This window comes from Panthera pardus, unplaced genomic scaffold (genome assembly GCF_024362965.1).
Source record: "Panthera pardus isolate Hobbes unplaced genomic scaffold, ASM2436296v1 HiC_scaffold_20, whole genome shotgun sequence".
In the NCBI taxonomy this organism is placed as follows: Eukaryota; Metazoa; Chordata; class Mammalia; order Carnivora; family Felidae; genus Panthera; species Panthera pardus.
This window is the reverse complement of record NW_026526766.1, coordinates 30,371,352-30,383,857: the sequence shown is the minus strand read 5'-3', so window position 1 is coordinate 30,383,857 and position 12,506 is coordinate 30,371,352. Positions and strand designations below refer to the sequence as shown.

The window sequence follows — 12,506 nt, the reverse complement described above, 5'->3', positions numbered from 1 at the left end:
CACAAACTGGGTCCCAGGTTTTAATATATGACACCCAGCTGAGAACCACTGCTTTATGGCCCTAACTGGGGTTCCCATTTCTAGAACTTCCATCTAGAGAAGGTCCAACACTAAGGAAATTATTACACTGTACTGCATCCACAACAGCTCATAATAGAGCCATTAAAAATGTTTACCAGGGCGCCTGGCTGGCTCAGTCAGTTAAGCGTCCAACTTCGGCTCAGGTCACGATCCTACAGTTCATGAGTTTGAGCCCTGCATTGGGCTCCATGATGACAGCTCAGAGCTTGGAGCCTGCTTCAGATTCTGTGTAGCCCTCTCTCTCTGGCCCTTCCCCACTTGTGCTCTGTCTCTCTCTCTCTCTCTCAGTCTCAAAAATAAGTAAAAACATTAAAAAAAAATGTTTACCAAAAATTCACAGGGCAGCTGGGTGGCTCAGTCAATTAAGCGTCTGACTCTTGATTTTGGCTCAGGGCATCATCTCACGGTTGAGTGATCAAGCTCCATGTCAGGTTCTGCACTGAGCATAGAGCCTGCTTAGGATTCTCTCCCTCCTGATCCCTCTGCCCCTCCCCCACTTGCAAATGCTCTCTTTCAAAAAAATTTAAAAGAAAATGTTTACCAAACATTGTTAGTGACATGGAAATGACTTTGACCATGTCAAATGGAAAAAGAAAGAATATAAAGCACTCAGTATATATGTATTATCATCTTAATATTTAAGTATATCTATGTATTAAAAAAAAGGAAAAAATTAGTCCAAATGTTAGGAGTAATTACCTTAAATGGTAAGATAAGTGGCTTTAATTTTCTTTATAATTGTATGCATTTTCTAAACTATCCAAATTGTCTTATGGATCTTTATTAATAGAAGAGTACTTTTTAAGAAACTAAGGAAAATATCTTTTCTGATAGCACATGATTTATCAAAAATAATTTCACATTTCCTTGAAAGTAAAACTTCCCTCCATATACCTAACATGATACACTGCGAAGGACACAAGACCTCACTTGTGTGGTATTCCTGCCAAAGTGCATGACATCGTTCCAGACAAACTCGGTTCTGAGCTGTTGTACAAAATAACTGGTCCTTCCTCTTCTGACATGTCAAAGTCAAAGATAAAGGAAGAGTAAAGAGCTGTTCCAAATGAAAGACGACTAAATGCAGTGCACACTCCTGGACTGGATCCTGAACCAGGCATTTTTTTTCTTTTGCTAAAAGGACATTATAGGACAACTGGTGAAATTTGAGTACTCTGTAGATTACATGATATAGAGAATTAGATAACAGTAATGTATCAAGGTTAATATGTTTGATAATTGTACAACGTTTTCAGGAAATACATTTAAAGTATTTAGGGATAAAGAGGTATTTCTGCACTTTACTCTTTTTAAATTTTTTTTAGTGTTTATTTTTGAGAGAGAGAGAGAGAGACAGAGCATGAGTGGGGGAGGGGCAGAGACAGAAAGGGAGACAGAATCCGAAGCAGGCTCCATGCTCCGAGTGTCAGCACAGAGCCGGATGCGGGGCTCAAACCCAGGAGTTGTGAGATCATGACCTGAGCTGAGGTCAGATGCTCAACTGACTGAGCCACCCAGGCGCCCCATCTGCACTTTACTCTTAAATGTCAAAGAAAAAAGGTGTGTGTGTGTGTGTGTGTGTAAGAGAAGGAGAGAGGCAGGGGGTAGAGAGGGAGGGGGTATGATAAAGCAAATGTTAACAGTTGGGGAATCTGGATGAGGGTATATGGGAATTCTGTGTATAATTCTTGGAACTTTCTATAAATCTGAAGTTTTCATTTTTTTTTTTTTTACATTTATTTATTTTTGAGAGACAGAGTGAGACAGAGTGTGGGCAGGGGAAGGGCAGAGAGAGAACGAGACAGAATCTGAAGCAGCTTCCAGGCTCTGAGCAAGCAGTCAGCACAGAGCCTGATGTGGGGCTTGAACCCATGAATCATGATCATGCCCTGGGCCGAAGTCGGACTGAGCCACCCAGGCACCCCAATAAATCTGAAGTTATTTTTAAAGAAAAAAGATAAATCCCTCCATAATCCCATATCCCACTCTACCCCTATCTTCATGTATGACTTCACTTAATAGGCATCATTTTGTGTTAACATATACTCATCCTTTTAAAAGACTCATAGTTTTGCTACTAAAAAAAGCTGGAAACATGAGTTTGTGCTTTTGAGCTATAATTTCCTTATTTCCACAGAATAAATCCCTGAAGTGAGAAAAAAAAAAAATACACATATGCTTCCCCAAATAAGCAGCTCTGATCCAGAAGTCTTTCTGTAAGCAAGCAGACTATGGCCATTACACAGCAAAATTGAAGTACTCTCCAAAAATAGCAGAATTAAGCCTTTCTCTAACCCTCACGCTCCAATATGGTGGCAGATACACTAGCCTGATGTTCTCAATATGTAATTTCTAGGGAATACATCTGTGGGAGTCACCAGCTGCTCAGCCTTCTCAGACTGAGCTACTCTCTGCTGGACTTCTGGGGGTCTTTTGGGGGAAGGGGTGGTGTTTTAATGAGGTGGTGTTTTAATGAACATAGTTTTTACATGTCCTTTGGTTAAAACTTGTAGCCAGGATCCTAAATGGAATCAATAGTCAAGAACTTGGAATACTTTGGGAATAACGGCTCCCTTGACATTAAACTGTTGACGGCTAATAGTGTCAACGTACACTATTCTAGTCTCCTTTAGCCTTTTTTTTAACCTATTTTCCTTGAAATGTGATTCACAAGTTGTTTCAGTTTAATCTAAACTCAGTGCTATAAAGGTTGAATAATTTAACACAAACTTTAGGCAGTAAGCATCTGTCTTGTTAGGGCCAAGCATAAGACACAAAGAACCGCTACGTGTGTACAGGCAGGCGCGGGTGGTCAGGAGCAGTGTCAGGCTGCACCAGCCCAAGACTACCTTCCAGATCAGAGCACTTTCTAGAAGAAGGTATGGCAGCCAGAAATTGGTTTTATACACTGTATCAGTTTTTCTTAAAATGTCATCATGATAGCCAAGTGACCTAACCATGGGGCTAGGAACTTGTTTAAATTTGTTAGTAGTCTAAATTAGTAATGTTAAATCAAAACCATAATTATGCTTAGCTTCAACTGCAAAAGAAAATTTAACCAGTTTAACAGACTCCTGTGTAGTTTTTTTCTTTACAAGAGTGCTTTGTGTAGTTACCAATAAATAACTCATTTTTCACCTTACATCATTTCCTGAACCAAGACTTAAGGTCACCCAAGAAATAAATGGAACATCCTTCCTGTGTCACCTAAAGTGACTGCCAAGGTTGCAAAGGTTAACAGTTCTAGTAAAACCCTCCTGGTTCCCCCCACCCTCCTGACCAAGGTCTGCAGTACGTACTTTTCATCCGTGAACTTCTCAGATGTAAAGTCTGCCTGTCTCTCGCTCTCATAGGGTCGATATTCCCTGTAGGATCTCCGCTCTGCTCTGTCAAGTGTCACCTCTGTCCCCCGGCTGTCATTCCATCCCTGCTGCTCCCCTCTTCTAGGAGCTCGCTTCTGGCCTGCCAAATCAGAAGGGACAGCTGGGACACCAGGTCCATGAGAGCACACCTACAGGGAGTTTTAAATTCCACTTTTCTAGAAGTCGACATCATAGGAAAATCCAGGAAGTTTGGAAATGTTCAGAGAAGAAAAAAGTTATGGATATCATTGTAGCCCACAGTCAACTACCATCGACCCTTGAACAACAGGGGTTTGAAGTGCATGGGCCCACTTACAGAATTTTTCAGATGCAGTACAGAAGTGTAAATGTATTTTCTCTTCCTTATAATTTTAATAACATTTTCTCTTCTCTAGCTTATCTGCTCTACGAATATATACTACATATACAAAATAAATGTTAATTGACTATTACTGGCAAGGCTTCCAGTCAGTAGTAGGCTACTAGTAGTTAAGTTTTTGGGAACTTCAAAGTTATATGTGGATTTTCAACTGCACGGCTTGAAACCTGGTTTCAACCTAACCCCCTGGTTGCTCAAGAGTCAACTGTACTTCCTCATAAAACTTTTTTTTTTTAATTTTTTTAGCGTTTATTTATTTTTGAGAGACAGAGACAGAAGAGGGGCAGAGAGAGAGGGAGACACAGAATCTGAAACAGACTCCAGGCTCTGAGCTGTCAGCACAGAGCCCAACATGGGGCTCAAACTCACGAACCACGAGATCATGACCTGAGCCGAAGTCGGACGCTTAACCGACTGAGCCACCCAGGCGCCCCCCTCATAAAACTTTTAAGATACTTAGGTTTTCTTTCCCTTCTGTCCTAGAAAATATAAGATAAACTACACCAACTGACGTATAATTACAGGTAACTCACAATGACTGTGACAGCTATGGATACACACATTTGCTAAATTAACTACAGTTGTCAACAGCAGCTTTATTAAAACATGGTAGCTACACTCCATACAGAATATTAAAGGATAAATGCCCTATATGTCAGATTGTACTTTCAGATAAACTATGGTTTATCATCGGCTACTAAGGTTTTCATTTCTAAATACAGTTCTGTACTGCTGTTATTTTTTTTGTTTGTTTGAAAACAGATTTTCCTGCTCTCTTGATCTTTGATGGAATTTATACATTTATGATCATACTTTTCAATATGAGGCCAAACTGCTATCTACCAACTGATCCAAGGGACAACACTGGAAGGGGGCATCTCTCGTTCACAGGCCAGCACTCAGCCAGGGCCACTCCAGGCCTCTCTCTCACTTTACTCCTCTCTAGTTTTGATGCTTTAAAAATTTTAAGCAGAGTCTATGTCTGAAAGCAGCTAACACTTGGTAAGTACGTTGTAAGGAACTTTGTCACTTCTTAAATCATCTTCTAAAAATGCATTTTATTTTTCTTAAAAAAAATACTTAAAAGCTCTCCATCTCAAACATGATGTACCATTTTTATTACAGTAGCTTCGATTTTCCTTGGTATAATTTATACCCTTCACATTGGTTGTATGGCTATCAAAAATTTTTTTTAATGTTTATTTTTGAGAGACAGAGAGAGCGTGCATGAGCAGGGAAGGGGTGGGGGTGCGGTGGGAAACAGAGGATCTGAAGCGGGCTTTGCACTGACTGTAGAGAGCCTAAGTGCGATGTAGGGCTCGAACTCACAGCCCATGAGATCACGATCTGAGCCAAAGTTGGATGCTTAACCAACTGAGCCATCAAAATATTAAATGTATTTGAAGTAATGAGTAATTTTTAAAGTCCTGGATTCCTCTCTTAGACAGATATATATAACTCTTAAGGAATATATGTTTACACATATTTTTCTGTCTTCCTACTGAATAGCTTCTATCTGAACTTTGTACTGGGCACATGTACATAGTAACATAGTTCCAGTATCTTACTGATTTCATTTTAAAGCAGAAGTCAAGTCTGTGACACCACAAACATAAAATTGTGCAATTTATTACTTGTTAACATAAAGTATTTTTTCAATGTGAAAAGTTCCACAATAAATCTAAGTTCAGTCTTAAGTTAATGTCCCTTAAATCGGATTTGCATCCTGTACTGATGTTACAATCTGAGCTTGTGACGTGTTTGGGAAATGGGAAAGATGTTATCTTTCTCATAATAGATCATTGTTTCTCTTGCAGAAACAAAACAGAGGGTGACACTTGTCCCAGGAATATGCAATGCCAAATGAGGGCAGGTATATTCCTAATAGAGATCAAATTTGGAATGTGAGGTAGAAAATGTTATTTTGGAAGTTTATTATCTAACAACTTGAAAATTGTAATAGAGTATGACATAACAGCAATCAGCTGATACGTCAATAGTGACAATACTTTTCCTTCAATGCAAAAACATTATTTTAATACAGCTTCAAATTTCCTATTTATAACCTATCTTTAAATAAAACTTGGGGCACCTGGGTGGCTCAGTCAGTTAAGTGTCTGACTTCGGCTCAGGTCATGATCTCATGGTTTGTGGGTTCATGTTCCGCATCAGGTTCTGTGCTGACGGCTCAGAGCCTGGAGCCTGCTTTGGATTCTGTGTCTCCCTCTCCCACTGCCCCTCCCCTGCTCACGCTCTCTCTCTCTCAAAAATAAATAAACGTTAAAAATTTTTTAAAAAAACCTTTAGTATCTCCACTCAGCTACAAAATTACTTAGGAGCTTATCCTACCTCTTTGCTTCCTCAAGGTTGTTGTTGTTGTTGTTTTTATATTGTATTAAATTTGGAATTCACCATTCAAAACTTAAAATGACATTTACTGCATACTTTATATTAAAACTTCTTCCAAAGTTTTGGTGTACAAACTTAAAAAATAAAATTTTAAAAATTAAATAGGGGCACCTGGGTGGCTCAGCTGGTTAAGTGTCCTACTCTTGATCTGGTCTCAGGTCATGCTATCATGGTTCATGAGATCGAGCCATACTTGGGGCTCTGCACTGACAGCAGGGAACCTGCTTAGGATTTTCTCTCCCTCTCTCTCTGCTCTTCTCCTGCTCATGTGCACACACATGTGTGCACTCTCTCTCTCAAAACAAACATTAAAAATACCATTAAATGTAACTGGATATTTATTAGAATAATTATGAATACACTGCAAACACTTGTCTCCCCAAACCCCAAAGATAAAAGGGGTTCAGTTTTCCCCCCACAATTTAGTGCTAAGCGATCAAGATTGCAACTGAACCTAGTTTGTTTTTCTGTGCTGGGTCAGCAGCTCCAAGTGGATAATGCAAACACTGAATTTCTCTAGCCCTTTCCAATAAAACGCTGGCACATGCTGTCTGATCACTGATCTAAATCCAAGCCCATATGAAGGGGCAGAATACAATAAAATTTACAGTAAGATTTTCTACAAAACAAAGTTGAGCTTTCACTCAAAGACAATAGTTCTGAAAGGCTAGGAAAAGGAAAGCTGAAAACAGTCTCTGTAGATTTCAGTAATGAGTTTATAAAACAAGGCTCACCCAAGGGTTAAATATTGAAGGGCATTAAAAACCTCTGTTTCCATGGGAAAATCTTGTAATTTCCACATTCACATCCAAAAATATTTCCATTATATGTCAAACATGTTTTGACTTTGATTCTTCTCTACACTGAGCATTCATTTATAATATTCTAACTAAATTAAAAATTTTGAATGTTAGAAAGGTACAGTCCATATTAATTAGGGCTACAAAACCTTGAGAGAGTAGCTCTCTATAAATTTAGTACTAACTACATAAATGGAAATTAATGAGCTGTTTGCTCCTGAAATAACATTTACTTGAAAAAGAACCAGGATGACAAAATTTCCATCCTATCTACAAAATTAACTAAGAATCTTTAATATAGATCTCAAAACCCAGGTCATCTGGATTATGAACAATTGACAGAAAAAAGTTATAAACCCACTAGATTACAATGCTAAGTGAAACAAGCAGGCTGCAACTCAGTTTACATATCATTTAAATTTAGAAAAAAAGAAATAGCTCTGTTTGTACATAAATAGAAGGTGTTAACCAGTAATAAAAATAGGAGATTTTTGCTTTACTTCATACATTTCAGAATTGCTCAAAATTTACAAAAATTTTATAAATTTGTTATAAAAATTCATGATTTTTAATATTAAAAAGGTTAAAAAGCAGTATATTAACAGCACTAACTGCAGTTTCACACTACTTTAAAGGATAAAATACATTATTTTCATCTGTTAAAAAGCAAAGGGAGAGGAAAAGCTTAGCCTTAGTCAATTCTTTCATTACTATATCTAAATAGATTTATGAGAAAAATCAGAATACAAAACGTACAATATATCTCACATCTCATTCACTGTTTAAATAGGCTCATAAATGTGCTGGCCTACTAGCATGGGGTCTTAAAATATCCAAAAGCATTGAAAATAATTTTCAATATCTTTATTATAGTGACTTGATTTTCTATTTCTCAGGGGATATTGCTGGACTGAAGTTTTCACAGACAAAAGTAAAGCAAACATTACCTAGCTGCACGAGTCAAAGACCCAACACTTAAATCAGAGTTGTAATCTCAGGGCTGGGATGCACAACTGTCATCAAGCAAGGAACAAGCCAGCAAAGCCCAGTTGAATACAATGCCAAACACTGGCTCAAGTGGTCGAATGACACATCTTAATCTTAACACTCTTTTTAAGCAAACCTTAGGACCACTGCTTTATTTTAGGAGAACAGAGGAAATACAGGTGGAGTCTTACAGACTATGAACTGATGCAGTTCAGGTGATGAACGACTCTTAGGTACCCTCCCTCGCTGGATGCGGACAGTGGTACCTGGCTAAATAGGGTGTGGGGAACTTTGAATATTCTTGTTTAAAAGGGTTAAAGGTTAAAAACGCTTTTCTTAAAGCAACCTGACTTAATGACAAGTTACACGTCCCAGCGACACAACATGCTGTATTGAAAAATGATGCCGGCTGACTGCTGGAAGCTACAGTAAGGGGATGGGGTGTACAAGGATGGGGTGAAAGCACGGAGCCTGGCAGGAGCCGGGGACCCCGCGTCCGCCCCCGCCGCATTCGGCTCGCGGCCCTGACGTCACAGCCCGCCCCCGCGGTCACCCAGGCCTTCGCTCCATCACAGAGGCCCGAGCCCCTCATCCCCACGATTCCTCACACACCCTGGGCTCTCGCCACCACCCCCAGAGGCCGGGTGCGCCCTCTTTGCTCACCCTCCCTCCTTCCCCACCACGCTTCTCTTCTGACCTCCCGACCCGAATCTTGCAGAGGTTGGGCTGGAGGATGGAGACCTTCCCTGCTAGCTCTAGATTTGAGCGCCCGGGGTAGCGACCCTAGTTATCCCGACAAACACTACCCCAACATTATCCCTCAACTTTGCCCAACTTGTAATCGCTCAGTTCTGGGATTCTGAGACCCCTATTCCAAGCCAGCACGCCGCCCCCCGCCCAAGGGGCTGGAAAAGGCCAGAAGGGGCGTGACACCCCCTCCCGTTCTCTTTTCCTACCTTCCTCCGCCACAAGGACCCTCTACGTAACCCCTCTTCCCGGGAGCCCCTTCCCTTTCTGGATCAAGATCCTCTGACCCCGGTCTCACAGTGAGGGTCGAGGGACGGCAGAGGAGGGGTGACCTCCGTGACCCCATTCTCCTTCCCCTCCCGCCCACTGCGCCTACCCGGGGGTGCCCAGGTGCCCGGCGGGGCGCGCGTACCGGGTGGCAGCGGGCCGCCCCCGGGGCTGTCCGGCTGCTGCGCGCCAGGGGCCGGGAGGCTCTTGCGCTCCTTCTGGGACTCCCTCCGGCCGCCGCCCGCGCCAGGTCTGTGGCCCGAGGCCCCGGCCGGACTCCTGCCGCCGCGGTTGCCGGCCCCGGCCGCCGCCGCTGCCTCGTCGCGCCTCTTGCGCTGCAGCTGCTGCTGGCGCCGGTGCTCGGCCTCGCGCAGGATGTCGAACGGGTCCGACTCGTCGTCCAGCAGCTGGTGGAAGCGGTTGGCCACGACGCAGCCGAAACTCTCCTGCATCGCGGCGCCTGCGGCGGCCGCGGCCACGGGGCTCCCCAGAGCGCCCTTCATGCCGCCGCGGCCACTGCGGGCCCGCCGCTGGCAGCCCACGCGAGCGAGTCTCAGCAAAACCGGCGGCGAGGACCCATCCCGCCCGCTGCTACCGCCCTCCCAGCCCTGCCTGGTCCCGTCCCTCCCCGCGCCCGCCCCCGCGCCGCCGCCGCCGCTGCCCGCCCAGCCACCGCCCGACAGCCAATCAGCACACGCAGACACGCCCCCTTTCCTTGTCGGCGCGTCTGGAAGCCCAATCAGCGGCCGGAGGCTGTCACGTCACGCGACCTCTATGCCCCTCCCCCGACTCAGCAGAGAGGGGCGGGGCACAGGGGCGGAGCTACTGGGAGGAGCAACGAGTCTTGTAGTCTTGGCGGCCCCGCTGTGCGGGTGGGTCACGGCCATTATTTGTATTCTCTCTGGCGCTGGATACACATTGGTAATGGGCCACTCATCTTTGAAGTTCATGTATTCATCTAGCCATTCAACTACATATTGAACACTTACTATGTGCCAGGCATTATGTTGTAAGAGATACTAGCTCCGTGTTTTTGCGGATCTTAGTCTAGAGACAGAAGAGTGCGGTAAAGGAAGGGACAGACTTTCTACGCGCCAGTAGCAGAGACCTGACCTAATTAGGAGGCCTGGAAAGGCTTTCCCTGGGAAGTGACGGTTAAACTGACATACTACCAAGGATGACAGGGGCAGGAGCAACCACACGTGAAGATGTCTTGATGTGGGATGGAGCACAACCCATTGAAACTCAGAGGATACCATTGTAACTGGATTGCAAAGAGCTGAGGGACGGCTTTTTTTTTTCCCCCCTAGGAGCAATAGGAAGCAAATTTTAAGTCTAAGCATGTATTTGAAAAGGCTACTGTAGTTGCACTGTGAAGGACTAGGTTGGAGGCAGGTCCAAATAGATGTAAGGAGACCAAGCAAAAGACTGTTGCAGAACTCCAGAGAAGAGTTGATGATGACAGTGACTTGAATTAGAATGGTTGAGTGGAGGTGAAGAGACTCATTGATTCAAGAGCTGTTTGGGAGGTTGTATCAACAGGACCTGGTGATGCGTTGAGGGTGTTGAGGGAAATGAAGAGGGTATGATGACTCCTATTTCTGGCTTGTGCAGCTGGAATGGTGGTGCATTCCAAAGAGATAGAACACTGGAAGAGACCATTTTGATGGGAATCATGAGTTAGTTTTGGACATATTGAGGGTTTTTAAAATTTTTTTTAAATGTTTTTATTTATTTTTGAGACAGAGAGACAGAGCATGAGCAGGGGAGGGGCAGAGAGAGGGAGACACAGAATCCGAAGCAGGCTCCAGGCTCTGAGCTGTCAGCACAGAACCCGACACGGGGCTCGAACTCAACCGACTGAGCCACCCCGGCGCCACCCCCCCCCCCCCCTTTTTTTCTTTCAATTGAGAACTGGAACTCAGAGGACTCTGAACTGCACAGTCCTCCGGGAAGTTTTGCCTGGCACATGGCTGTCTGTCCCACTCCTTCCTTTTCCTCTTACATTTTCCCAGAAGCTGTATTTTGTTAGGACATCAGGTGGCTGTATGCCCCAGGGGAAGCTGGGCTTCTGGCCAGCCTCAAACTTGCTTAATCCTAATCATGCACTCTAATTCCATTCCCTTGCCAATGATTGGTGTAGGAATATGCTCCTGGTGCAAATCTTCCCTGAGGGGAACTGTTATGGAGGATTCCTGGGAACATTTTTCTTATATCTAAAAAAAGGGATTGAGAAGGGATCTGTTATTTCCCACCTCTGTTCTCTGCTCTTTGTTATGTGAGGAAGACATAATGCCTAGAGTTGCTGTTCCTTATTGCAACTATGAGAATGGCAGAGCAGAAGGGTAGAGAAAACCTAATTCCTTGGTGCTGATTTATCCCACTGGGAAGACTCCCTACCTCAGATTTATTATATAAGAGGATAAATAACATTATTGTTTAATCTGCTCTTAGTTTTATTTGTCTTGATTCAAAAGCATCACCTTAGAGCTTCTTGCTCAGGTGAGTCATCACCAGCATGACTGCTGCCAGGTTTGTGTTTTACTCATTTAATTTTCTGTCATTCCTGAGGAGGATAGGGATGATGCCTGTCATTCATTGCTTTCTTATTTGTTGCAGTTTACATGCCCAGTGCTTCAAATTCTGGGTAGTTGTGTGGTAGGTTCTCAGTAAGTATTTGCTGAATGAATATTTTAAGATATTCAGTCATCTCCTTTTTGGAGTCAGCAGAGGTTTATGATCAAAAGCCTATTCTTTTTACCCAAAAGAATTGATAGCAGGTGTTCAAACAAAAACTTGTACATGAGTGTTCGTGGCAGTACTGCTTGCAATATCCAAAGGTGGAAACAGCCCAAATATACATCAGTGGATGAATGGATAAACAAAATGTGGTACAATGGATTAATATTTGTGTATAAAAGGGAATGAGGCACTTATACATGCTACAATATAAATGAATGTTGAAACATTATGGCCAGATACAAAAGGCCACACATTGTATGCCCCTTTATATAAAATGTCCAGTATAGGCAAATCCATAGAGACAGAAATCAGATTAGTGGTTGCCAGGGGTAGGGGGGAAAGGAGATGGGGAGCGACCATTTAAGGTGCATGAAGTTGCCTTTTGGGGTGAGGAAATTTTTCTGGAATTTATAGTGGTGTTAGTTGTACCAAATGTGAATGTAGTAAATACCACTGAATTGTACACTTTAAAATGGCTACAATAGCACAACTTTCCGAGTTTTTGGCTATGAGGATTGGGGCAGCCTGCGACAGGGGTCCTGCACTGAGATGCCTCAAATCCTTGTTAAAAATGTTTAGGCCCCCATGAGGCCCCACACTGTCTAAGCTAACCAGGAGATTTAGGTAGGAAGGGGATTGATGGGCTTCATTGTTTATAAAATCAGTTGTGCTGATAAAAGAAGTAAAGCTGGGAAAGCTTTGAGTCCGGCACCTGTTCATGGTCATCATTAA

The 12,506-nt window shown here is 43.1% G+C and overlaps 1 protein-coding gene and 1 pseudogene across 5 annotated transcripts in view; one reads left to right on the top strand and one right to left on the bottom strand.

Annotated features, from left to right (window-relative positions):
* The window catches only part of HABP4 (hyaluronan binding protein 4), a 41,337-nt gene extending 31,694 nt beyond the window's left edge, over window positions 1-9,643 (bottom strand). For 2 of the 5 annotated variants that reach the window (XM_019423428.2, XM_019423429.2), the window contains exons 1-2: window positions 9,142-9,640; window positions 3,381-3,543 (exon numbers count right to left, since the gene is read on the bottom strand). In XM_019423428.2, the coding sequence (XP_019278973.1) occupies window positions 3,381-3,543; window positions 9,142-9,535 (557 nt within the window). In that variant the 5' untranslated portion in view covers window positions 9,536-9,640. Of the gene's footprint in view, window positions 1-3,380; window positions 3,544-9,141 lie in introns of all 5 variants that reach the window. The other 3 variants (XM_019423426.2, XM_019423427.2, XM_019423430.2) reach the window with 3 other exon arrangements.
* A 2,680-nt stretch (window positions 9,644-12,323) lies between these two features.
* LOC109251653 (ATP synthase subunit ATP5MJ, mitochondrial-like) lies at window positions 12,324-12,506 on the top strand (annotated as a pseudogene).